General features: G+C 38.2%; 1 protein-coding gene and 1 long non-coding RNA gene across 2 annotated transcripts; one reads left to right on the forward strand and one right to left on the reverse strand.

Moving 5' to 3' along the window:
• Window positions 1-19,287: 19,287 nt before the first annotated feature.
• LOC143587563 (uncharacterized) lies at window positions 19,288-19,779 on the forward strand. Its single transcript, XR_013144914.1, has 3 exons — window positions 19,288-19,399; window positions 19,540-19,636; window positions 19,731-19,779. It is a non-coding gene; the product is annotated as an uncharacterized LOC143587563 (long non-coding RNA).
• A 4,531-nt stretch (window positions 19,780-24,310) lies between these two features.
• LOC143587561 (heavy metal-associated isoprenylated plant protein 43-like) lies at window positions 24,311-24,715 on the reverse strand. The gene has a single exon (XM_077068820.1). The coding sequence runs from the start codon at window positions 24,713-24,715 to the stop codon at window positions 24,311-24,313; it is 405 nt and encodes a 134-aa protein (XP_076924935.1).
• Window positions 24,716-24,931: the final 216 nt, after the last annotated feature.

The raw sequence follows: 24,931 nt of genomic DNA on the forward strand, positions 1-24,931 counted from the left end.
AGTGCTTCTGTCCTTGCGACCATTGTTTGTCATCCCATAGAGAGCCTGATTATCCAGCTTGAGGCCACACCAGTCGAGCATGTCAACCAGATTCCACGGCTACCAATTCATCATCGACATCTGACTGAGAACATCATTGGAGATCCGTCCGCTGGCATCCAAACACGCAGTACTTCCTGTAACATTAACAGATGTCTTTTTGCTTGTTTTATTTCACAGGTAGAACCCAAGGACTACAAGGTTGCACTGAAAGAGAACTCCTGGGTTGAAGCCATGCAAGAAGAGCTGTTGCAGTTCAAGAAGCTGAATGTTTGGAGGCTAGTGAAAAACCAGAGAATAAGAAGCCGATCGGAACGAAATGGGTGTTCCGAAATAAGAAAGATGACAAGGGGGTGATCATTAGAAACAACGCCCGGCTTGTTGTGCAAGGTTTTTAGCAACGTGAAGGTCTTGATTATGATGAAGTCTATGCACCAGTAGCCAGACTAGAAGCAATTCGCATCTTTCTGGCATACGCCTCGTACATGAACTTCAAAGTGTATCAAATGGATGTGAAGACTGCTTTCTTGTACTGGAAATTAAAGGAAGAAATCTACGTCAGTCAACCGCCAGGTTTTGAAGATCCAAGTCATCCTGATCACGTTTACCGCCTTGACAAAGCACTTTATGGTGTTCGCCAAGTACCTCGTGCATGGTATGCTACACTGGCTGATCATTTAGTGAAGAATGGATACAAGAGAGGAATCATTGATCAAACTCTCTTTGTTAAGAAGGTCAACAGTGATCTGATTCTGGTCCAAGTTTATGTTGATGATATCATCTTCGGGTCCACGAATGATGATCTGTGCAAGGAGTTCTCTGAGGTTATACAACAGCGATTTGAAATGAGTTCCTTAGGGGAGATGAATTTCTTCCTGGGCTTACAAGTTGAGCAAAAGAAGGACGGGACTTTAATACACCAGGATACGTTCACGACATTGTTCAGAAATTTGGTTTCAAGGACTCAACATCTTTCATGACTCCAATCGCTACGCGACCTATTCTCGCTCCTGATCCATCGGGAAAACCAGTCGATCAACACCTTTACAGGTCAATGATTGGTTCCCTGATGTATCTCACTGCAAGCAGACTGCACATCATGTTCCCTGTTTGTCAGTGTGCCAGATATCAGTCTGACTCGAGAGAATCTCGCATGACAGTTGTCAAGCGTATTTTCAGATACTTGAAGGGTAGAACACGTTTGGGCCTTTGGTATCATAAGGAGTCTCCCTTGGAACTTCACGCTTACACTGACAGTGATTATGGGGGATGCAACTTGGACAGAAAGTGAACATCCGGTGGATGTCAATTCCTGGGAGATCGGTTGATCTCGTGGCAGTGCATGAAACAAGTCACCGTGTCCACCTCCACAGCAGAAGCCGAGTACATCGCCGCATCCAGCTGCTGCTCTCAAGTGATATGGATCCAGCATCAGCTGCTGGATTACGGTTTGAATTTCTATGGATCCACGATCAAATGTTATAATGAGGCGGCCGTTGCTATTGTTAAAAACCCGGTCCAACACTCAAAGACTAAGCACATTGACATCCGAATACACTTTATTCGTGATTGTTATGATCGTAAGCTAGTCGACATAAAAAGGGTCCATACTGATTATAACTTTGCAGATCTCTTTATTAAAGCCTTTAGGCGTGCCCGATTTTTGTTTCTCGTGGAGTCAGTGGGCATGATCTCTTTTGAGTAAATTTTTTTTGGTTTTAAAATAGTAAATATTTTTCAAATATGTCACAATTTTAGAGCGAGAAAATGAGTTAACCTTAACTCACCAAAAAGATTTTAAATTTACTTTTAGTAAAACAAAAATCAAGTCATTTGACTTAACAAAAAGATTTTAATTTTTTTATATAATATTAATTTCATCCTTACTCCTATTTAAGAAAATCTTAAGAAAACTCTAAAAACATTGTCCCGGTAAGAGGGAGCTCCTTCGTAGAGGGAGTCGGACATTTAAAATTTTCAATTAAGAACTTGAACTGACCATATGGAAAGTGATAGTACATTGGCATGTATTGATCATAGCAAGTCAAAAGAATAGAACAAAAGGCTACAAATTCATTCATTGATGTGTAGATAGGCTTGACAAACAAGTAAGTGTTGGGCGATATAAACTTAAATTTCTGCCATTGCTAGTGGCTACACGTTTAAGAAGCGGTTGCATGATTCCATTTAAGTCATATCAATGAAGAATGAAATGTAATTACACATGTCATACCCAAGCCTCTCTTTACCTGATCACAGTGGTCTTATGAAAAAGTGTCAATTTTAATTTTCATTGAGTCAAGAAAAGAGTCACGTAAAATGTCAAGAAAAGCAAGAAAAAGAAAAACAAAAGAGTCAGAAAACAAAAGAAAAAGAGTCAGAAAAGTAGTCAGTCCTAGGAATTTTAACTTCTGCTTTATTCTTCATTTATTTTTGACTCAAGCCTTGGACTTTCTATGTTTGTAGTCATACAAGATCTGATTGTTAAGGCCCTGAGTCTTCTGCTTTGTTTTATTTTCTTTCTTTTGTTCAAGCCTTGGACTTTATCTGCGCGATAATATGGTATTATCCGACCTGATTGTTATGGCCTGAACTTTTGCTTTATTTTAATCTTTCTAGATCGAGTCAAGTGTGCAAAGCACAAAGTGTCATGTGTACAGTGTACAATAAGTCTAGTGTGTTAATAAGAGTATTGTGATCAACTAAGAAATGTTTAAGTCAAGTTGAGGTGATATGTTAACACAAAGTAAACCCGAAATATGATGGAATCAGTAACATGTCTAATTAAGTGGGGACCACATAAGCACCGTGCCTAATTGAACTTCAAATGTATCACTTTGACATCAAAACACTTGTCAAGTTAAAGGTGGACAATATCTACAGTCAATGATGAATTTGTGTCACAATAACTTCAAAATGGAGACGTGATCTAGGGCTTTGCAAATCAATATGATTCCATGTCGCGATCGTTCTTTGTAATTTAACTAAAGAAAATGATCTATGTAAAATAATTCAATATTATTTTTAACTTCAAAAGGTTTTAAATTTTCTTTTATTTTAGTTTGTTTTGTTTTGTTTTTGTTTTCTAAAATATTAAGTACCTGTATAGTTTAATATTTTTAGTTTTACTTTTAATTTTATTTTTATTTTTATTCTTATTTTATATCTATTTTATTTTTATGCTTATGCTTAAGAGATCGTTGGTGCAAAGATTAACAGTAACGGACTAACAAAAGAAAAACTATAAAAAAAATTAAACAAGTGCTTGGATTCGATGGGTAAATGTTTTTCGGGTTTGAAAATGCAAATATTTTTAAAGATCGAGGATCGAGAGTGTATTTTTGGTGAATACTCGCGATGTTTTGACCTTATCGTGAGATAGGCTAACCCTATATATATAGGAAACCTAAAATCTCTTTCACTATTCACCCACACTTTTACTTTTCACTCTCTCTCTTCTCTTTCATCCTTTCATCCTTCAAACCCTAAATCTTCTTCAAATATTCACAGATCCGGCCTACTTTTTATCAAATATGCCATTGAATCCGGATTATCCTCCCTTGGTATAACTTCATAAACACCTTGTTTCCTCAAATTCATCCTTGTTTCTGGGTTCTCATGGATCGAGACGGCGGTTATTATGAACCGTCGGCTAGATCTAAGGATAGATCTTCATAATTTGTGTTGCTATCATGCTTAGATTATGATATTAGGACTTTAGATCGAGTTTATCATCATTAAATTAATTGTTAGTTTTAGGCTTGTTTGTTGAACAGTTTGTAGATCTAGGCTTGTTCATATGTTCAAGGGTTCAATTGACTATGTAAATCTAAGGGGTTTGCCTTCAAACTTTTCAGAAACCTAATTCAGGTCTAGGCGACACCCAAGGAAAGGAAAAGGAATCAAAATTTAAAACGAGGAACTTTTTCGCTTGGAAGGAGGTTTCGCTTCTCATGGTCATGCGAAGCGAAATGCTCTCTGTTTCGCTTCTCATGATCATGCGAAGCCAAATACTCTCTGTTTCGCTTCTCATGATAATGCGAAGCACAATGCTCTCTGTTTCGCTTCTCATGATCATGCGAAGCGAAATGCTCTTTGTTTCGATTCTCATGATCATTTATTTGTTAGAGAGTATTAAATGGTTCACCTATTAAGTCCAGTTTACATTTATTTGGCATAATTATATGCTCCAATACTTATAGCAAAAACATTTATGCCCATGAGGGGATTATATATTGGTTTGGTTACATTTACTATCAACCAATATCAAATACATATTGTCACATCCATGGCCAGTTAATACCGCCAAAATCTCCATAACTGCTAGTTACTAACAAATCGTATTCACAACTATTGGAAATACTTGATCTTCAATAGTCTAACAAGTGGAACAGGCCTCCAAAACTAGACGAGAAATTCACGCTTGTTCAGAGTTTTACGCATTAAGCTAGAACAACACATTGTTCTAAAACTGCAAGCTAGAAACTTAAAGGAGTAGGGTGTTACACCACAACTTAATATGATATGATCAATTTGTTGGGCCATATTTTGTTTATTGATAATTTTTTGTATTGTTTACAGTTATAGATATTTTATCGTCTTCGTTTGTTCTCATGTATTGGGCCCGAGGCCATGTAAACAAAAGCCCATTGGGCCATTAATAATAGATTGGTTGCATGACATGCTCTCCCGATAAATAGGAAGCATCAAGCACGTACATGTACCAAAAAAAAAACAAACTTTTGGACAATAATCGTATCCATCCAACTACTCTTGTTCTCTCCATCTCTCTCTAAAAACCGAAAATAACATTCTCAAGGCAAGATCCGAGATCTAGGGTACTTAGTGTGATTTCCGCTAAGCACTAAGTAGATTGATCCAAGAATGGTTGTTAGATCCAATCTAGAGGACCTACACAATTCGAATTAGTAACATTCATTTTAAACTAGATGAACTCAGTTAATATATGGTCAACTAAATACGATTGACTTTTCTATTAATGTTAGAGCATTCTCGTCCGGTTCTCCAAAATTTTGTGAGGGAAGTTTGTAAATTATAGGGTGAGGTTTTGGGTGGTTGTGAATGTAAATTATAGGGTGAAGAGAGAAAATGTAGTGATTTTATTGTAAATTTGGAAAAAATATAGTGATTTTTTGTAAATTATAGGGTGGAGAGAAAAACTGTAATGACTAAATTACAAAAAAACTATTATTTAATTAAACAAAAAAGTGACATATAATGTGTTTTAGTGTAATTATAGAGATGGGGATAGAAGATCGGTTGAGAATGCTCTTACATTCATTGTCTTTTTCTTTTGGAACAAATGAGCACCTGCTATAATTGTTGAGACCTTTATTATGTCCCTCGTAATAGTATTTTTGAATTTTGATGGTGATATAGTGTTCTCCATGTCGCAGACTTGTTTTTTCCATGACAAGCCTCCCTCCTTCGTCTGAAAAAAGAAAATGGAAATGCATTTTTACTCTCATGTTTCAAAGACCTTAACTTCAATAATTCAGAAAAAAGCAAATTATTAACGGATGATTTAATAATAACAAATTCACAAATATAATTAATTTAGAATTAATATTGATGGAGGTCCATTTCAAAACCAATTACAACGTTAATGATATCCATAGTGGTTTAAAAAAAAAAAGTGAAAAACACCTTTTCATAACGCCGTTGTCATGTAGATAAAAAACATCTAAATAAACAGATGTGTCATGGTTTCACCATCCCATATACGTAAAATAATACTTAAGTTATATAAAAATAAATAATTAGTAAACAAATAAAATGGATGATAGTGATTGGTTGAAAAGAGATAGGGTGCCAACTTTGTTGAAAAGCGCCATCACCATAAAGAAGCCCCAAATGGCAGCGCCCTCTTCTCAACCTTCGTAATGGTGTTTGGGCTTCGTAGAGCCATGGAGGTGTCATGACATTGGCAAAAGGTCCCACCATGTTTGCCTTGCTGATAACCACATAATGCATTTCTAAATTTTGTTTTTAATGTGATCGTTTATGTTTTATTTTTCACACAACGAACTTATGCACCCTCTATTCTAATTATAAATTTGCACGGTTATTTATTACGTGAGGGACTTGAACACTCATCAATTAGAGAGAAACACTACGATACCGGATACACCCTTCGTGATACCACGAAACTACTAACCCTTTAGTTGTGATGTATTATGTAACCTTCGCACAAATATATTATGTAACCTATCAAAATTTTAACACATGGCTTCAGGCTTCTAAAAGAAACATCAAACATGAAGCGCACATATTTATTTATGTATTGAGTTACACAAACCTATAATAATGAAAAACGTGAAAAAGGAATTTTGATTATATCTCCTTTTTACGATTCCCAATTTTAAACATTAATTTATGCCTCCTTAAAACAATATATGGCCCACTTGTATATGCATATATACTTTTTTAGATCACCACGAGCTCTGTTTGATTTTATTTTCCTGTGGTCGTGAGGACTGCCTTTTTATTTTTCTTGAGAGATCGAATTGCTATGATAATGGTTACCAATATGCTTGGCCAATTTTTTTTTTAAACAATTGGTGATAGATCACGAGAAATATATATAAATTAAGATATTTTTACGTAATATTATAGAAGTATTTGAGCCAACCTGCCTTCCGACCGTTTTAGTCCAAATTTCGTCACTAATCACACATCCACAATAGAAAGACATATATCAACCACTTCATTTCCACTCCACAAACTTAATTCCCCCTTGTTTTTTTTATCAAGTTTGTGCTAGCTCTTAGATTTTTTGTGACTCGTATTCATGAACATTTTCTTCTGCCTTTTTTGTAAAGTTTAACTCTATGGACCTCCTCATGGACCCCCATTACGGGGGTTCATTGACTATATATATATTTTTGAACAACTTTCATTAAAACAAAGCCAAAACCATTCCTACCAAGACGGTAGCAAAAGGCCGGCACCAAGAACTGAATTGGAAGCGAGTTACGTACATAACCAAATATTTACACCTATCCCTATCTAGGTTAATATATCTCGCCCTATTTTTAATCCACAAGAAACTCAAAACCTTTATGTCTCTAAGCACTTTACAATCTTCACCGGCTTGTTTTCGAAAATGTACTCGTTTCTAACCTTTCATAAGCACCAAGTTGCCACCATAATTAACAATGGAATAGACCAATTTTCTTTTATGCGGTATGCCCCACATCCGGAATCAGATTTACAAGCTCAATTAAGTCTTAGACTCCTTTAATCTGAAAAGGTTAAATACTGTCCCATTTTCAAAATCTTTGCCACACAACAGTCGTGACATAGCAAGATGTAAAAATCAAGTAATAAATTGGTATAATTGATTATTCAAGTAATAAATAAGTTTTTTTTCAATTAATTAATCATTTATCAAAACTTAAATGCTACGGTATCTTAGGTGATCAAGTATTGTATGCGTGCAGCATGCATATAGTAAACAAAAACTACACGGTTTTTAAATGAATGATTGCAAACCTACTATACAATATCCAAGCATCAATGATTAGTTACTATCATAGGATATATAGTCAAAAACAAAGTGTATTTTCTTGTACTAGAAATTCAAAATGTGAGAGCTTTAGCAACCTTTTCCTTTTGGAATGTGAATATATATAGAAGATGGTTTCTCTAATAAGTTAACTTTTTTATTTGGTGTATAGAGACCAAATATATGTACCTAAATTACAAATGATTTTAGATATGCCGTTTCGGGGTTTGAACACTTCATTATAACTCTCTAGTCTATTGATTTAGGTACTGTATAACGTCAATCCTAATGAACTCATATGTCATTATTATAGATAACGCATCTTACATTTTTTTGAGTTAAATAACTATTTCATAAATTTTTTAGTTTAGTTATGAAAAACTTGAAGATTAAAAGTAAGAAAATGAACATATATAGAGGGATTGAAAACGTCAAATTCGATCAAAAATATGAATAAGGTGAAAGAACATGATTTTAGCATGGATAAAGTAGAATACATTAAAAAAAAGTCTATTTATATATGATCATAAACATATGACGACATAGAGATCATAAATCACATATGATTTAAGCATATATTTTATGAGATTAAAATCTTATATGTTAGATTTAAAAAACAAAACAACAAAAACATGCGCGTACTCATCTAATCTTAACTTCTCAATGAACCCCGTGCAAACTGGTATTTAATTTTGGGCACTAATATGCTAGCTAGATACACTAATATATTTTTTATTGATATCACAACCTAATACATTGATAACTAATACGCAATTTCATTGCTTCGGGAGAGAAAGATTGCATGGAAGATTATCGACATCAAGGGTTTCAACCCTTCGTTTTGCATGCATAAAATCCTCATGGAGGATAATTATAGAACTGTCGTTCAGCCGCAGAGGCGGCTTAATCCGAAGATGCAGGAGGTCGTGAAGAAGGAAATCATCAAACTCCTTGATGCGGGGATCATTTTCCCCATTTCTGATAGTTCATGGGTTAGTCCAGTCCAAGTGGTTCCTAAAAAGGGTGGCATGACTGTCGTCACCAATGAGAGGAACGAGCTCATTCCCACTAGGACTGTGACCGGTTGGAGAGTCTGCATCGATTACCGCAGACTGAATGATGCCACGAGGAAAGACCACTTTCCTCTACCTTTCATTGATCAGATGTTGGAGCGTTTGGCAGGTCAGCAGTACTACTGCTTCTTAGATGGTTTCTCCGGGTACTTTCAGATTCCTATTGCTCCCGATGACCAGGAGAAAACCACGTTTACCTGCCCATACGATACGTTTGCCTATCGACGTATGCCGTTCGGACTGTGTAACGCTCCAGCCACATTTCAGAGGTGCATGGTGACTATATTTCATGACATGATCGAGGACTCCATGGAGGTGTTCATGGACGATTTTTCTGTATTCGGGAGCTCTTTCGATCGGTGTCTCTCCAACCTTGAGAGGATGTTGGTCCGACGCGTTGACACCAACTTAGTTCTTAACTGGGAGAAGTGTCACTTCATGGTACGCGAGGGCATCGTTTTGGGGCATCGTATTTCGAGTGCGGGGATAGAGGTCGACCGAGCGAAGGTCGATACCATCTCTAATCTTCCCCCGCCCACGTCCGTGAGATCCATCCGGAGTTTTCTGGGTCATGCTGGGTTCTATCGCCGGTTCATTAAAGATTTTTCTAAGATTGCGAGACCCATGACTAAACTCTTGGAGAAGGATGCCCCGTTTGTGTTTTCTGAGCAGTGTATCGAGGCATTTGATCTTTTAAAAAACAAACTCGTTAACGCCCCGATCATGATTGCTCCCGACTGGTCGTTTCCCTTTGAGTTGATGTGTGATGCGAGCGACTTCGCAGTCGGAGCGGTTCTTGGACAGCGGAAGGATAAACACTTCCATCCGATTTACTATGCGAGCCGGACCCTGAATGGTGCACAGGAGAGTTACACCACCACCGAGAAAGAGCTTTTAGTTGTGGTGTTTGCATTCGACAAATTCAGGTCCTATCTTGTTCTGTCCAAGAAGATTGTGTACACGGATCATTCTGCCATTCGTTATCTCTTTAGCAAACAGGATGCTAAGCCACGTCTTATCCGTTGGATCCTTTTGTTTCAAGAGTTTGATATCGAAATCCGTGATAAGAAGGGGGCCGAGAATGTGGCGGCCAATCATCTTTCGTGTCTTGAGGGAGCTGAGTTAGGAGAGCCGGGGGTCAGGATTAATGACCACTTTCCGACAGAGAGTCTTATGTTTGTTTCGGCTCAGGATGAGGGTTTCCCATGGTTCGCCGACTTTGCGAACTATCTTGCTGACGGGTACTACCCGAAGATGTCTTACCAGCAAAAGAAGAAATTCTTTGCTGATGTCAAGTTTTACCTGTGGGACGACCCGTATCTTTTTCGTATAGGTGCTGACCAGTTGATCAGGAGGTGTGTTGACGTTAAGGAGGGATGGCAGATCCTGAGCCATTGCCATGTTGGACCGACAGGAGGTCACCACGGTGCGAGTTTGACGGCAAAGAAGGTGTTTGATTGTGGATTCTATTGGCCTTCGATTTTTAAGGATGCGCACACGTTTGTGAAGAGTTGTGATTGTTGCCAGCGTGTTGGTAACATCTCGTCGCGAAATGAAATGCCCCAGAATGCTATTCAGGTTTGTGATGTTTTCGATGTGTGGGGCATTGATTTCATGGGACCGTTTCCATCTTCGCGTGGGAACAAGTATATACTCGTGGCGGTTGATTATGTCTCGAAGTGGGTTGAGGCCAAGGCCTTACTTACTAATGATGCCCAAGTTGTACTCCGTTTTCTCAAGAGCCTTTTTGCTCGTTTTGGTGTCCCGAAGGCGTTGATCAGTGATAGAGGAACTCACTTCTGCAATGCGCAGATGGAGAAGGCGTTGCGTCGCTATGGGGTCACCCATCGGATTGCAACCGCCTACCACCCACAGACTAGTGGGCAGGTAGAAGTGAGTAACCGGGGGATCAAACGTATTCTTGAGAAAACGGTTGGTTCGAATCGTCGGGATTGGTCCGACAAGTTAGATGATGCGTTGTGGGCCTTCCGTACTGCCTACAAAACTCCGACCGGTTCCACACCGTTTAGGATGATTTATGGGAAGGCCTGCCACCTGCCTGTCGAGTTAGAGCACCGTGATTCTTGGGCCCTACAGAGGGTCAATTTCGATATGTCTGCCGCAAAGAGCACTCGTTTCCACCAGTTGCATGAGTTGGAGGAGCTGAGATATCACGCTTACGCGCAATCATTTAGGTATAAGGAGCGGAAGAAGGAACTGCATGATAGGAAGTTGAAGGGTAGCAAGCAGTTCAAGTGTGGGGATTTGGTTTTATTGTATAACTCCCGGTTGAGGTTATTCCCGGGAAAGTTGAGATCCCGATCGTCGGGACCGTTTACGGTCACTGAGGTCTTCCCGTATGGCACTGTCGAGATAGAGGATAAAGGCGGGAAGTTTAAGGTGAACGGTCACAGACTGAAGCACTACATAGGAGAGTCGGTGAGTGATCAGACGGTCGAAGTATTCTACCTTGACGCGCTCTCCGAGACTTAGACCCGATGGATGCACACTCGGGAGACTGCCCGAGTTGTAGAGTTTGTATTTATGTATTTGTGTGATGCTATCTGTTTTCTTTGTTTTTTCTATTTCAGGTTGTTCCAAGATGAAACTGCTCGTACTCAATCTCCATTCGAGTCGGTCGATTTAAGGAGTATCCTATATATATAAAAAAAATGTTTATTTCTTTATGTTTTTGTTTTCCGTATTGTACGCCGCTACATGCGAGCGATTTTAAGTTTTGCAGGTTATATTATGCGCATGGTAGCTATGGTGGCATTTTGGAACAGGTTTTCCCGAGGTTGCGGCCGCGAATGAAATGCTATATGGTCGTTTGGATACTACTCAGCTGTTGAAGATTCCGCACACAAACCAGGGGAGTAACCCGTTCTTTGTTTTAGTCTTGTATACTTTATCTTTATTTTCTGTTTTATTTTTATTTTATTTTATTTTATTTTATTTTATTTCTTTCCTTATACTCATCGAGGACGATTTCGTTCTAAGTGTGGGGATGGGGGTTTATTTTACTTAGTTGTAGGAAAATTTAAAAAAAAAAAAAATAGTCCCTTGAAATGTGTTTTCTCCACGTTAAACAGGAGATGATATTATTACCAAGTAGTGGTTATTCTATAAATTCTTGGTGGTTTCAAAAATATAAGAATAGTGCCCATTAAACCCGCACGTAATGTATGGTAACCGAACGGTTTAGACTCAGTAATCGTGTGTCGGTAGGCTCAGCCTTTGAGAATGAAAGGGCAGTTTGGTTGTTGACCTAATTGAACCTTTTAAATGGCCTGACTTTAGTGGGAAACATCTTAGGGGTTTTGTTTGTTTAACGAAGCTCGTGACAGGACTAGAATGAAAAGCCGGGTCATACTCAAGCCTCGAGTCACATGATCGTCTGTATATTATTTGTTTAATCTTTTGTATATGCGTCTTTTCCTGTGAAGCTCCGTACTTTGTTGCGCGGTGGCGCATACCTGAACGTTGATGCTAGCAGAAGACAGTTTTGCTCGGCCCTCTGTTGCGCGGTGGCGCAGACCTGAGCCTTGATCCATTTCTGTAGTTTCGTTCAACATGGTAGAAAAAAAATGCAAAAAGCCAAAAGGCAGGAAAAAAAATATTTTAAATCAAAACCACTATGAAGGAAACTACTGTCGGTCGATCTTGACCAAGCTAGAGTTTATAGGTTGTATATGAGTCAAAATGTTTTAATCATGTGGCAATAGGTTTAAGTCAAGTTGGGGTGGCTCGGCCCAATAAAACCATAATGGAATTGGTGAAGTGGCATCAGGGCTTTTAGGTGTGGGTTCCACTTAGTCATACAAATTAATAGAATTGTCACGCCTTATTTGCCTCGGTAAGTATTAGGGGCACGGGTTTAAAGTGGACAGCAATACCGGCAATCGACCTGATCTGGCTTATTAGGTGAAAGTTGGAAGGGGTAACGGGTCACTTGTTGTAATACTTTAAAAAGAAAAAAATATAATAATATTAATAATAATAGTAAATAAATAAAACCAAGAGTTGTCGGTTGAACTCGGGTATGATCCTTGTAGTATTCTTTTTCAGGGACGAAAAAGTCTTAAGTGTGGGGATATTTGATGTGTTGTAAAACACACGTATTTTCCGCACGTTTTATCTACGTTTTATATTATATTTTATATGTTTTAACTCGTTTTAGATAGGTTTTACATAAATTTATTAATCTTGTAGGTTTTAGGTGAAAGAAAGAAGAAAACCGGGACTTTTCGAGCATTCTACGAGCCTTTTTACGCATACAAGTTCAAGACAAAGCTCAAGGCCCGACCCGTATGAATCATGGAGACCCAAGACCATATTATATTATAACATAATAATAAAAAAAAAAAAAAAAAAAAAAACCCTAGGAGCTGGATACTAGTCCGATCGCCGCAGGTGGTTCAAGAAGAAAAGGAGAAAAAGTTTTGTGGAGCTAGGGTTTGGACTTGTGGCGGCTAAGGAAGGAAGAACAAGCAAGAACCAAGCCTCGGGAAGATTTTACATCAGTTTTACAGCAGCAAAGAGCACCCGGATACCATCTCATATCCTTTCTTTCAACTATTGTTCATCAATCTTTCTTATACTTGTTGAATTGTTAACTAGTTTTGCAATTGCTTTAAGGATTGAGTTGTTATTGGTTAGTATTGATTGTTGGATGATTATTATGATGATTGGTATGAGTTTGATGATGATTTTGTTAAGTGTTTGCTGCTGTCTAAAAAATATGCTCGGCTAATCTTGTTAGTTCTACCTAGGAATGATGATTCTTGTTAGGTTTTTATGAGCTTGTTGGATTGTTTGATTGATAGACTTGAATTGCTATTGTAAAGTTTGATTTAGACATGAAATAGGTTGTGTTTAAGGGCTGGAAATTTTGGTGATTCATTGCATAAACCCCGTGTGTTGATTGATTAGTTTTGTATTGATTGATCGGTGCATTGTTTGATTATAGACTTTGTGTTTAGGGTTTGTTTGCGGTAGGTACAACCGTAGGGTTTTGTTGCATGATTATTTGGATTAAGTACAGCGGTTAGACACCTTCTTTGAGACCGAGAGGTGATAAGAAGTTAGGGTTTTCTCATTACCTTTGCATGCTAGAATAAGGATTGCGCGAGAGCGAGTTCGTTTCTTGTCAGGTTTAGGTGTTTGAGCGACTAGTTGATCTATTTTAGTTTAAGTTGAATTGTTCCTCTATCCTTGGTTGTGTAGTATTCATTGCCATTAGGGTCGAGTGTTGGTGAGACCGAGATGTGATCCTTCATTAGAACACGTTAGCAATTGGTTCCCGGCTTGGTCGTTTTAGGCGATTTTTGAGTAGTTAGGGTTTGTTGTGTGAGACCGAGAGGTAATCCAGTGAGCCCGAGCGATCCTTAGTCGTGTCATCTTTAGGAACCGGTGTCTTGATATCATTCAATCCGTTAGCTTGTTAGGCCTACAATTTGATTCAGACCTATGTAGACGTTTTTCTCCATCCGAAGTCAACTCAGTTAGTTTTCCGTTAAATTTTATATTTTTGGTAAGTTTTGTCAGTCAGTCTAGTTAGTTCAGTTAAGTAATTAAAAATCAAAAATCAATTAAATATTATTCTAAGGTAGGTCTTGTCTAGGGTTAGTGATCTTTAGCGTTCTTACGTGTCCACGTGTTCGATACTCGGACTTCCTAAGTCTATACTACTTGCGATCGGTACACTTGCCGGTTGTGTGTGGTTTTAGGATTTTCGTTTTAATAATTAAAGTTTAGTTGTGAGGGTCATTATTATAGGGTTATTAGACACACGTCACCCATTTTCTAAATCTTTGCCACACAACAGTCGTGACATAGCAAGATGTAAATATCAAGTAATAAATTGGTATAATTGATGATTCAAGTAATAAATAGGTTTTGAGATTGAAGCTATTGGACTGTTGGACTGTTTGAACTTTTGGACTGATTTGGACTTAATCTTTGTACTTTTTGGACTTAGTAACTTATCAATTGACAAAATATAACTTATTAACTTATTAAAACTATAATGTATATAATATTTTTAACTATAATTAATTAATTAAATTATACAATATGTAAATACTTAAGGCATATGTATATAATTTATTCTGTTCTGTTATAATGATGATTCTCATGATCTTATGGTTTAATTTCAGGGTCATAATAACTTTGTGCTCTCGGGTTGCCTAAGTCTAAGGCAGATAAAGTATTCACTTCTATGGTCAAAGGGCTCAAGCAAGCACCCCTTGCACATGCCATCTCAGCTGACCCAACTATTTACTACAAGTGGGTCTTGGACTTCGGGGCGTTTGCCAAGGTTTCCGATGATTCTCTATCGTTTACAACAACAGTTGCAAGAAAAGAGTTGACCATCACTGAAGCAGATATTAGACGGGTGTTGAAGATTGCTGACCAACTAGATTATACATATGAGAAGGGAGACAGGAAGAAGCTGGTCGATTTTGTTACACAGATGGGATACGACACTGAGTGGAAGAGCCTCGAGAAGAAACATCTTCCACCATACTGGAGGTTTCTATTCCACATAGTCACTCATTGCTTTGCTGATATTCGTGGAGGAGTTGATAGCATGAGTGCTGACAGGGTCCGCATTATGTTTGCATTGACGACTCGAGAGAAGTTCAATTACTCTCGAAGGATATTCCTATGCATGTTGGGGAATATTAGGAGTGGGGTGACATGGCTTATGTACCCCAGATTTGTACAGATGCTTCTTGATGATCTAATTCCAGATGTCTCTAGGTCAGGATCAAAGAAAGCTAAGGACAAGAAGTCATATCCCGAGCCCTATCATGTGAATGAGATCAAGATGTCAATCTTTGGCGTGTTTCTTAGCACCAAAGGAAGGGGACACCAGTACGTTGGACCAAGGCCAGGTCCTAAGTTTGGTTTGTTTGAGGAAACTGAGACTACGGGTGATGAAGATGTTGAAAGTGAAGAGATTGAGGAGTTGGATGCTGAGATTGAGGCTGATTCTAGTGATGAGCCGACCGAGGACCGCACAAAAGCCAAACACGATTTAAAGAGGAAGGTGGCTGAGAAGGGCAAGATTATTGAGCTTGAGGAGGAAGAGAAAGGCCAGCCGCCCTTGAAGCGTCTGAGGAAACTTGGGGACTCCCAGAAGTCATCCAAGATTATTGTCAAGATTCCCTCACAAGACAAACCATCTGACCAACCCAAAATCACCAAAGAAGCCCTAGCCCAAGCCCTCAAAGCATTAGATGTAACAAAAATCCAAATCCCTACTCACAAGAAGCCAAAGACAAGAAAGAAATCCAAATCCAAGAAAACCAAAACCTTACTCCACGACTCACCTGAATCCTCACCTGAAACTACTTCAACAGACCTCCCAATTTCTACCTTCCTGCCCCAAATACCACCCTCACCTCCTCAAGACCAACCCACAGCACCACCCACTCAACCTATCACCGAACCTACAACTTCCTTCATATTCACTTGTCTTCAGCTCACCAATCCAAACAACAAGCTTATGGAGCTAGACCGTTATAACTTCCCCAACCCAAACCATAACTCCACCTATGACACAACCAACACCACCCACCACTACAACTTCACCAATCCTTACCCAACCCATCACCCTACCTTTGCAAACAACCTCAACACCCATAATGTCCACCACCCCACCATCCACCATTATCTCACCCAAACCCATTGCCCGAGGAATGTCTTCGACACCTCCAGTGTACGCCGATCCTATCCTCGATAAATCGTCACGCTGGAGGAATCAAACGCTAAAAGGGCGGAGCGAGAAATTGTGCTCCTCAAGTTTATTAAAGAAATGAAACAGAAGGCGGTGGAGGATGAGGAAGAGAATGTGGCTCTGAGGGAGAGGATAAGGGTGTTGGAAGAACAGAAGGAAGCAAGCGACGCACTTGCTGAAAATCAAAGATTATTGACCAACACCTTCCACACCTGAATCCAGAATCTTCAAGTACTAATGAACCGAGAAGCTTCAGAAAACGCAAACCTGAGAGTAGATAATTCAAGGCTTGCTGACAGATTGGCCACTCTTGAAAGAAACCTGCCATCTGCAAGTGCTCTCAAAACTAGTGTTAACAAGAAAATTGAAGATGCCACTCGAAGATGGGATGTTGATAATGAAGCTACGAACTCCAGAGTTACAAATTTAGAGAATCAGCTCGCTTCTTCTGCTTCCCTCGATTCACTCAGAGCCGAGATGGAGGCAATTCAACAAAAGGTGATGGAACACGACCGTCTAAATGAGCTTCAACTCAAAACAAATGAAGAAATGGTGAGCAAATACCAAGCGGCCTCAGACCTTATGGGTATTCATGAAGATGATTTTCATGGTTTGGAGGATAGGCTTGATACGGTTTTCAGAAGTTGGAGAAGGTCTGGTGAGACTTCTTAGGCTGGTGGTTCGCAGCCTACAGCAGGTCTGAGTGTGGCCTTGTGAGGAGTTAGGGTTGAGGCATCTGAAGGAGAGGCGACTGTTGGTCGATTAGTACAACAGGGCGGCCAGTCTAGCGGTGTTGGTGGTAGTGATGAAGGTGATAAGGAAGATGTTGGTGTTGGTGGTGATGATGAAGATGATGAGGATGATGATGAAGAAGATGATGACGATGATGACGTTCATGATAGCTTTGATGAGGATGACGACGGTGATGATGATGGCGGAAATGGAAGAGATGGAGGAGCCGGATCAGTAGGAGGTGGAGGTGGAGTTGACACTCAATCACCTCCACACACTCAGCAAGATATTCAAGACCCTACTTCTCACGACTCAGCCGGCAAAGTCAGGGAGCATGATACATAGATTACTGACATGTATAAAGATTTATTTCCTGATGACTTTGCAAGTGTTATGGATGACTTTATTGAAGCAGGAAAGAACTTGGAGCATCTTATTGATCATAATACAGAGGAAGGGGTTGAAGATGACTACATAAACTACTCACCTAATCCAGACACTCCTCCTGCTCAAGTTCAAGCTTCAAAGAATCCTGCTGCTGATCCCGTTTCCAATCCAACTGACGACTTGACACAGGAACCACCAAAGAGGAAGAGGAAGAGAAAGAATCATATTGTGTCAAGTCGTGCATGCGCCCGCGATCTTATCTATCCTTACCATGATGACTCTCTAATTGTATACGCGAAGTATAATAAGGAGAACGCGTGTTGGGAGATTAGACGGTATAGTGGTGATCTGATTTATCTCAACCACCATGAGCTGAAGTCATTACCAGAGCTTGACATTAATTATCTTTGAAAAGCTCTAGGCCATGGTGCGGTTAGAAGTACATTGGATAGTTGGATTCCAGATTATTTTCATTGTCAGTCGAAGGTCGACTACAAAGATTTTGAGCCGAATAAGGGTCGGAAGTACAAGAACCCAAGGGAGATAGACCCAGCCACCGGAGAGCCACAAACAATGTGGAGATACAGGGCCCCAAAGAATTGTCATATCATCTACCATGGAGAGCCCTTTATTCCCAACATCCTCCGAGACTTCATTGGCTGGGAATTCGACAACACAACAGGGGAGGCCGTCATACGCTGCAAAGATCTGCCTGAAATTCGCGTATTTGATGAGCACGAGCTTATGGGGCTGCACATAGAAGACATCAAGAAGCTCTACAATTCACCCCTGGGAACGTCGAGGACATCGGTCGTCAGAACACAGATCGGATAGTGGAAGCCTTCAACAAATTTATTAGAAGAGTTGTTGAACTTCCACTACCCGAGGACGGTTGGCTGGATTACAACACCGACGGGTTCCAATACTAAAGACTAGAGGGAGATTGTTAGTCCCATTTTGTTTTAGTCTTTTGTATTGTAATTATATGTTTTGGGATTTAGTTGTTAGTATTGAATGTAATAGGCCCAAGAGAAATAATGTTGTAAAGCCCATTGGGCATTTGATGTGACCTACTTCTCATGCATGGTTCACTATAAATAGGAAGCATGCCATGAGAAGAACAAGAGTTGATAGTTGACCAATAGAAAAACTTCACTATAATAGTTGACCAAGAGAAATAATTGTAGGTTTCATTCTCTCTTTCTCTCGGCTCTCTCTCTTTCTCTCAAACCTCCCGAAAATAACATCTCAAGATCCGAGACCGCTTAGGTGGCTTAGTGTGATTTCCGTTAGCACTAAGCACGGTTGATCCAAGATTATTGTTAGATCCACCCGCGTTGGGACCTACAATTATTATTATTATTATTAGAGAGTTAAGTTTACTATATTATTATTATTATTATTATTATTACTACTACTACTATTATTATCATTATTTTTAAAACTTTATAAGGTCGGGAGTATTATTAATAATTTAATCTTTTGCAGCCTCCACAATCATTTCTTGTGACAATGGAGGAGTATATAAGCGAAGCACCACGGATGGTGCCCATCCCAACCGATTCAAATATCCATGTTTGTGGTAGGTGTTCATTAAGTGTCTTAGACTCTTAGTTATTTCAGTATTAAATATTAATGACACTAATCTCTATTAAATGATCATATGCTAGCTATTTCTTATCAATTAAATTGTGTGTTATATATGTTTGAAACTTTGACAAGTGTTGAATACAATGACTAAAAAAGATTCATCACCATTGTTAACGTATTCATTTACAGATGCCAATTTCTGTGGTTGTTGGGTGGATAATCGGACGCCCGATGGACCTCGATTTTGAACCTTTTGAGACAGCCACTCTTTTTATGACAGTGCTGGTAGTATCCTTCATGCTGCAGGTTTGAATATTAAAAATATTATTCCTTCTCATGAATATTGCAAAGTTTGACTATTTGTTAGATGTCTAATATTCTCTTGAACACCTACACTTTGTTTGATTATTTCAACATATTGACTCAAAGTTTGACTAAACTTGCAGGAGGGAACATCAAATTATTTCAAAGGATTAATGCTCTTGTTTTCTTATATGATTGTGGCTGCAAGTTTCTTTGTACATATAGATCCTGTATCTATACGTGAGTTTCTTAGTACATATTGAGTTATGATAAACAATTGTTACAAGTCTGTTTCCTTTTACTAAACTGAATTCGTTTATTCTGGTTGATGCAGAAGATGACCCTCAATAACCATACTTGAGGTACATAATCGCATTCCAATCAAGTACATGTCGGATACCCCGTTTGAGCCGCTGTTAGAATCATGAAGCTTTTTCACAAACCTCAATTTGACTTGGGTCAATTGTAGAGTTTTGAACTTTCAGTTTGACATCCGTGTTTGTGGTGCCCGTCCCAACCGACACTTTGGTGCGTATAAATTTACTATTACACCCAAAAAAAATATTTATTTCATTTTGGTTTTTTTTCATAATATATTGAATCTTTTATTTTATTAAAGATGGATATTTTTTTTATTATTGTTGCTTGTCTGTGTTGGCAGGCATCTCAAGCATGGATGGAGTGGTTACTGAAAAAACGAAGGCTTTCGATCAAAGGGGTGACATGTCAAGAGACAACAATAATTTTAATTGAACAGTTGATTCTTTTTAATATCAAAATATCATTGTTTACAGCTGAAGCAAATATTCGTTTGGAGGGCTGAGGATGTAATTTGTACAAGTAGGAAATCGTTAGTCTCGACATAGTAAGATGATGTTCTCCATGTGGCATTGAAGTTTCAGCTAGAAAATAAGTATTTGTCTCTTAAAAAGTGAGAGGAATTAGGGCAAACCGTCTTGCCTTAATATGCGGGAGAGGTTGAATATTTATACTCATCCATGATTCTACATGCAACGTGAAATTCTCGACTATACCGGCTAAATTGAATAACTACTAGCCCACACTGCTAGCCTACAAATTTTGATATTGGATCATATGTATGTAATTTAATTTGAACAATTATCAAACTTTGTTATGATTTTGTAAACTTTGTTTTTATTTACATTCAAATTAACTCAACTCAATTTAATAGTATTCAAAATTCATACATGTTTCATCTATTTCATTTTGTTTTATTTTTTTCTTAACATTAAAAAAATTGTACAAGATTAGAACACATAATTAAGTTGAACAACTTTAGAGAGAAAAAAAAAAAGAGCTTTGAATTTGTTATTATTCATTTACGTGCTCACACACCCTTTATAATCTTACATTCTTACTACTAAATCTACATATATGTCCTCCATGAAACTTGAATCCTCAACCTTACGAGCATAAATTTCTTTTGAAAACCTTGATACCCTTAGACTATAAACTCTTTGGTAAAAAGAAAAAAATTAGAGTAAAGAACTTTTAATAACACTAATGGAAAACTTACTATTGGGCGTCGCTTTCACTTAAAGGAACCCATAATATTGAGTATAAAAAAGAGCGAAAAATTAACTAAAACAAAAAGTATTAAGAATATAAGCAACAAATACAACTCTGAGCCCTCTCACGCTTCCTTGACAGCATTCCTTCATTATGTGCTAGGCCATTACACTAGCGGAATTCCACATTGTGGGACTGTCAAGGACGAAGTCGTGTTCTTGCGCTGCCATCTATCCATGCCAAATGAAATCAGGGTGTGAAACGAGTACACCGAATGGTTTAAGAAGCCAACGATTGTCAGAAGCAACGATTGCGCCTGCTAAAGAATCGTCAGGCTGGTTTGATACTATACAATAAAGGGTTAATCTTGATAGAGTTTAAAATATTAGAATTTGAGCTTGAGTTAATTATTTAAGTTTTATTAGTTGCTTAAAGTTAAGTATGCTTATCTTTTTATTAGGATATGTTTAAAAGTGTTTGAGTCATAGCTAGTTTAGGTTTTGAGTTTAGTATAAATAAAGTGGTAGGATATCGTAATTTTATAGTTTAAATTTTCGTTTGAGTTAATAATATTGAAAGAGTCGTAAGGGTTCACCGTAAAATAATCATGTTCCCCATGTTGTTTGATACAATTTTCCAACATATATATAAAATAATAAACATATATGGTCTAAAAGTTGTTATATAACTGTACAAGAGGTGTACCTTAAATATAGATATTAATAAAAAGGCTCTTAGTCAAAATCATTAAAACTGATGGTGAAAGAAAGAATGGATCTAAGAATCAAAAACTTTTTAATATGACAAAACATCAAAACTAGTCCTTTATGTTTGCACGTTTTTTCAGTAGACATCCTTTCGCAAACTTAATGACATAAAACATCCTTTGTATTCAAAAACTCTATCACGATTTGTCCTTTGACCCTAACCCAGTTAAGTTTTCTTATTAAATTCTGTCATGTGCCAGGCACATGAGGGTAATTTAGTCTTTTTATATAAAATAAAAAATTAAATGATATTAAAAAGTAAATAAACAACTCACACACTCTCTTTCTCTCTCTCTATTCCATCCATCCATCCATCCATTCTCTCTCTCTACTCTTTCTCTTCTACTGCAACATCATCATCATCATAAGTTCAAGGCCACCACCACCACTAACACCATCATTCAAATCCACCACCGTGGTCGAAAAAACCTCGCCCCAAATCCTTCGGCAACTCCTCCGACCACAACCTCTACCACCCACCCCAATACCACCATCGTCAACGCTATATGACTACCCCACCACCGCCACCGGATTGTCACCGTCGCCGACTACCCCACCACCGCCGTCTCCAAAAACACTACCGCCTCGTATTCATTTGCGGCAAACACCACAATTTCAAATGAACATCAATTTTAGATGAAATTGTGAGATTCAATTTGGGGGAAATCATAAATTAGGGTTTTGTTATTGTCGGATATGGGGAGGAGACACGATGGTTGTCTAGGCGGTGACAGCCGTAATGGTGGTAGTGAGCAGATGGTGATGTTTGCCGCAAATGAATAGGAGACGGTGGTGGTGAGGAGTCGATACTTGATTCGCTTTCATCTAAAACGGTTCCCGGCAAGGTGGTGGCAGTCGACTCCTGAAACAGGAGACAGTGGCAGATGGTGGTGGTGAGCAAATGTTTGCCGCAACGGTTTCTGGCAGTGGTGAGCAAATGTTTGTTGCAACAGTCAACTCCTGGAATGTTGGCAATAGGAGACGGTGGCAGTCGACTCCTGAAATGGTTTCCGACAAGGTGGTGGTGAGCAAATGTTTGCCGCAAGTATCATCACCACTGCAGATGGTAGTGGTGAGCAGATGGTGGCAGCTGTATAGTTGGATCTCACAATTTCATCTGAAATTGATGTTCATTTGAAATGGTGGTGTTTTCCGCAAATGAATAGGAGACGGTGGTGTTTTTGGAGACGGCGGTGGTGGGGTAGTCGGTGATGGTGGCAATCCGGTGGCAATCCGGTGGCGGTGGTGGGGTAGTTGGCGGTGGTGGTAATCCGGTGGTGGTCTTCACACAGAGAGAGATTGTGGAGAGAGAGAAAAAAAATGGGTTTTTATTAATTCTAAGACAAAAATCAGAGATGTGAAAAGACACTATTGCCATCAAGTGGGGTTCATTTGATCAGATTTAACGAGGAAAACTAACGGAATTAGTGTCAAAGGACAAAGCGTGATACAGTTTTTGAATACAAAAGATGTTTTATGTCATTAAGTTTGCGAAAGGACGTCTACTGAAAAATTGTACAAATATAAATGACTAGTTTTGATGTTTTGTCTTTTAATATAGATGCGGGTCTTTTTCCCTTGCTTGGCCTCTTGCAGGGACTTCCCTGATCTTTCGGTTTTTTTTGGCACCACTAACTATTTTCATTTTTTTTTCTCTCTAAGACAATAATAAATAACTCTAAATTAAATCCATATAATTCATTACTTGCAAAAGAAAAAGAACAACCACTTGTTGTCTTGCTCCTCTCTACCGTATAAATTTCAAAGACGACAGTTTTCTCTTGCAGTATGTTTTGCGATGACCATAAACAAAAGCCAAAGTCAATCATTATCTAGGATTGGTTTGTACTTGAAAGAACCTGTGTTCTCACATGGACAACTATACGTCGCCTTGTCAAGATGAGTTACAAGCAGGTTTGGGCTCAAGATTCTGATTCTTGTTAAACAAGGTAATCTGACCAATACAACCACAAATGTAATGTACAAGGAAATTTTTTCTTATTTGTAAACTCATTGCGTAATGTTTTTTCTTTGAAATTCCTGTAATTTTAATGAAAGTTGTAATTGTATTAACAATATATGATAATTGTGTTATTGATTGTATTTTGTTTAACGTTTAAATATTGTAATTTTCATTAATTCTCCGTGTGATACACGGGTCTCAAACTAGTATTTCTATACAGAAGTACATCTTGTCAAGCATAGCCCGTCAATGGTTTTCTTTTCTATAATTACAATCAATTAAAACCACACAATTATCATTAGAAAGTGTTAAAAAATGTGATAGTTACAAGACTACATATTACCACCGATTATTAAAGCCGCACAATTTTGGTCTAGTGCGGCAATCCTTTCCGGTTAGAAAAAAAAGAGAGAGGAAAAGGAACCCGTTAGAATTTCTTGTAGTCCAACAGTATCAATGTAATGTACGTTTGTTAATGTGGAGCCTTTCTCAAATGATACTGAACAAAAAATGATGTAATAAGTTTGTTGTTAAAAGAAACTTATAATGGGGCAAATCTGACTGATCTCGTCCATAAATGATAATATTCTTATAAGATCATGAACATCAAAAAACAATCTACGAATATAACGAAGATGGATCTATCCAATGTACTCACAAAATGTTACAAGGATGAAGGTAATCCTGATTAACAACATACCAAACGTCGCATCTGTGGCATGTTCTTGGGGTCGCAGGAACAACACCACTGTGTGCTTCACTATCTTTCTTCTCGCATTTCTTAGCATCTTTCTTGTCGTCTTTTTTGTCATCTTTTTTTTCTTCTTTGGCTGGTCCAACGGTTACAATGTGTGCTGATTTTCTAGACTTTCTCACTTTTCTAATAATCGACACAGGATCAGCTTCACCAGTTACGGTTGCTGTGGATTTTGAAACATCAAGAACTATTGAGACTATACCTTCGATGGATGATATCAACGTCATTACTTTCTTCCTGCACTTTTTACAATTTAGATCCACTGACAGAACCGTCTTCTGCAAAAAAGTGGTAAACTTCATGTTCTGACACATTTTCAATGACCCACAAAACAAGATTTAAAGTAAAACAATAAAACATATTCAAACATATTGAATTTGAGTAGATGCTCGAACCTTTGTTGTTAATGACATGGTTTAATCACACAAAATACTTTGCATATTCTGTAGGAACAAATTGCCTTCTTTCTATGCACAAACGTATGTGACATACATATATATATTATTTTATATGCTTAA

The sequence above is a fragment of the Bidens hawaiensis genome, unplaced genomic scaffold (assembly GCF_021521415.1).
Source record: "Bidens hawaiensis isolate Kalapana, Puna unplaced genomic scaffold, B.hawaiensis_p1.1 tig00035563_1, whole genome shotgun sequence".
NCBI lineage: Eukaryota > Viridiplantae > Streptophyta > Magnoliopsida > Asterales > Asteraceae > Bidens > Bidens hawaiensis.

Excerpts from the sequence above, each read along its gene's own strand:
- LOC143587561 (XM_077068820.1), bottom strand. The coding sequence starts at position 24,715 with ATGAAGTTTACCACTTTTTTGCAGAAGACGGTTCTGTCAGTGGATCTA.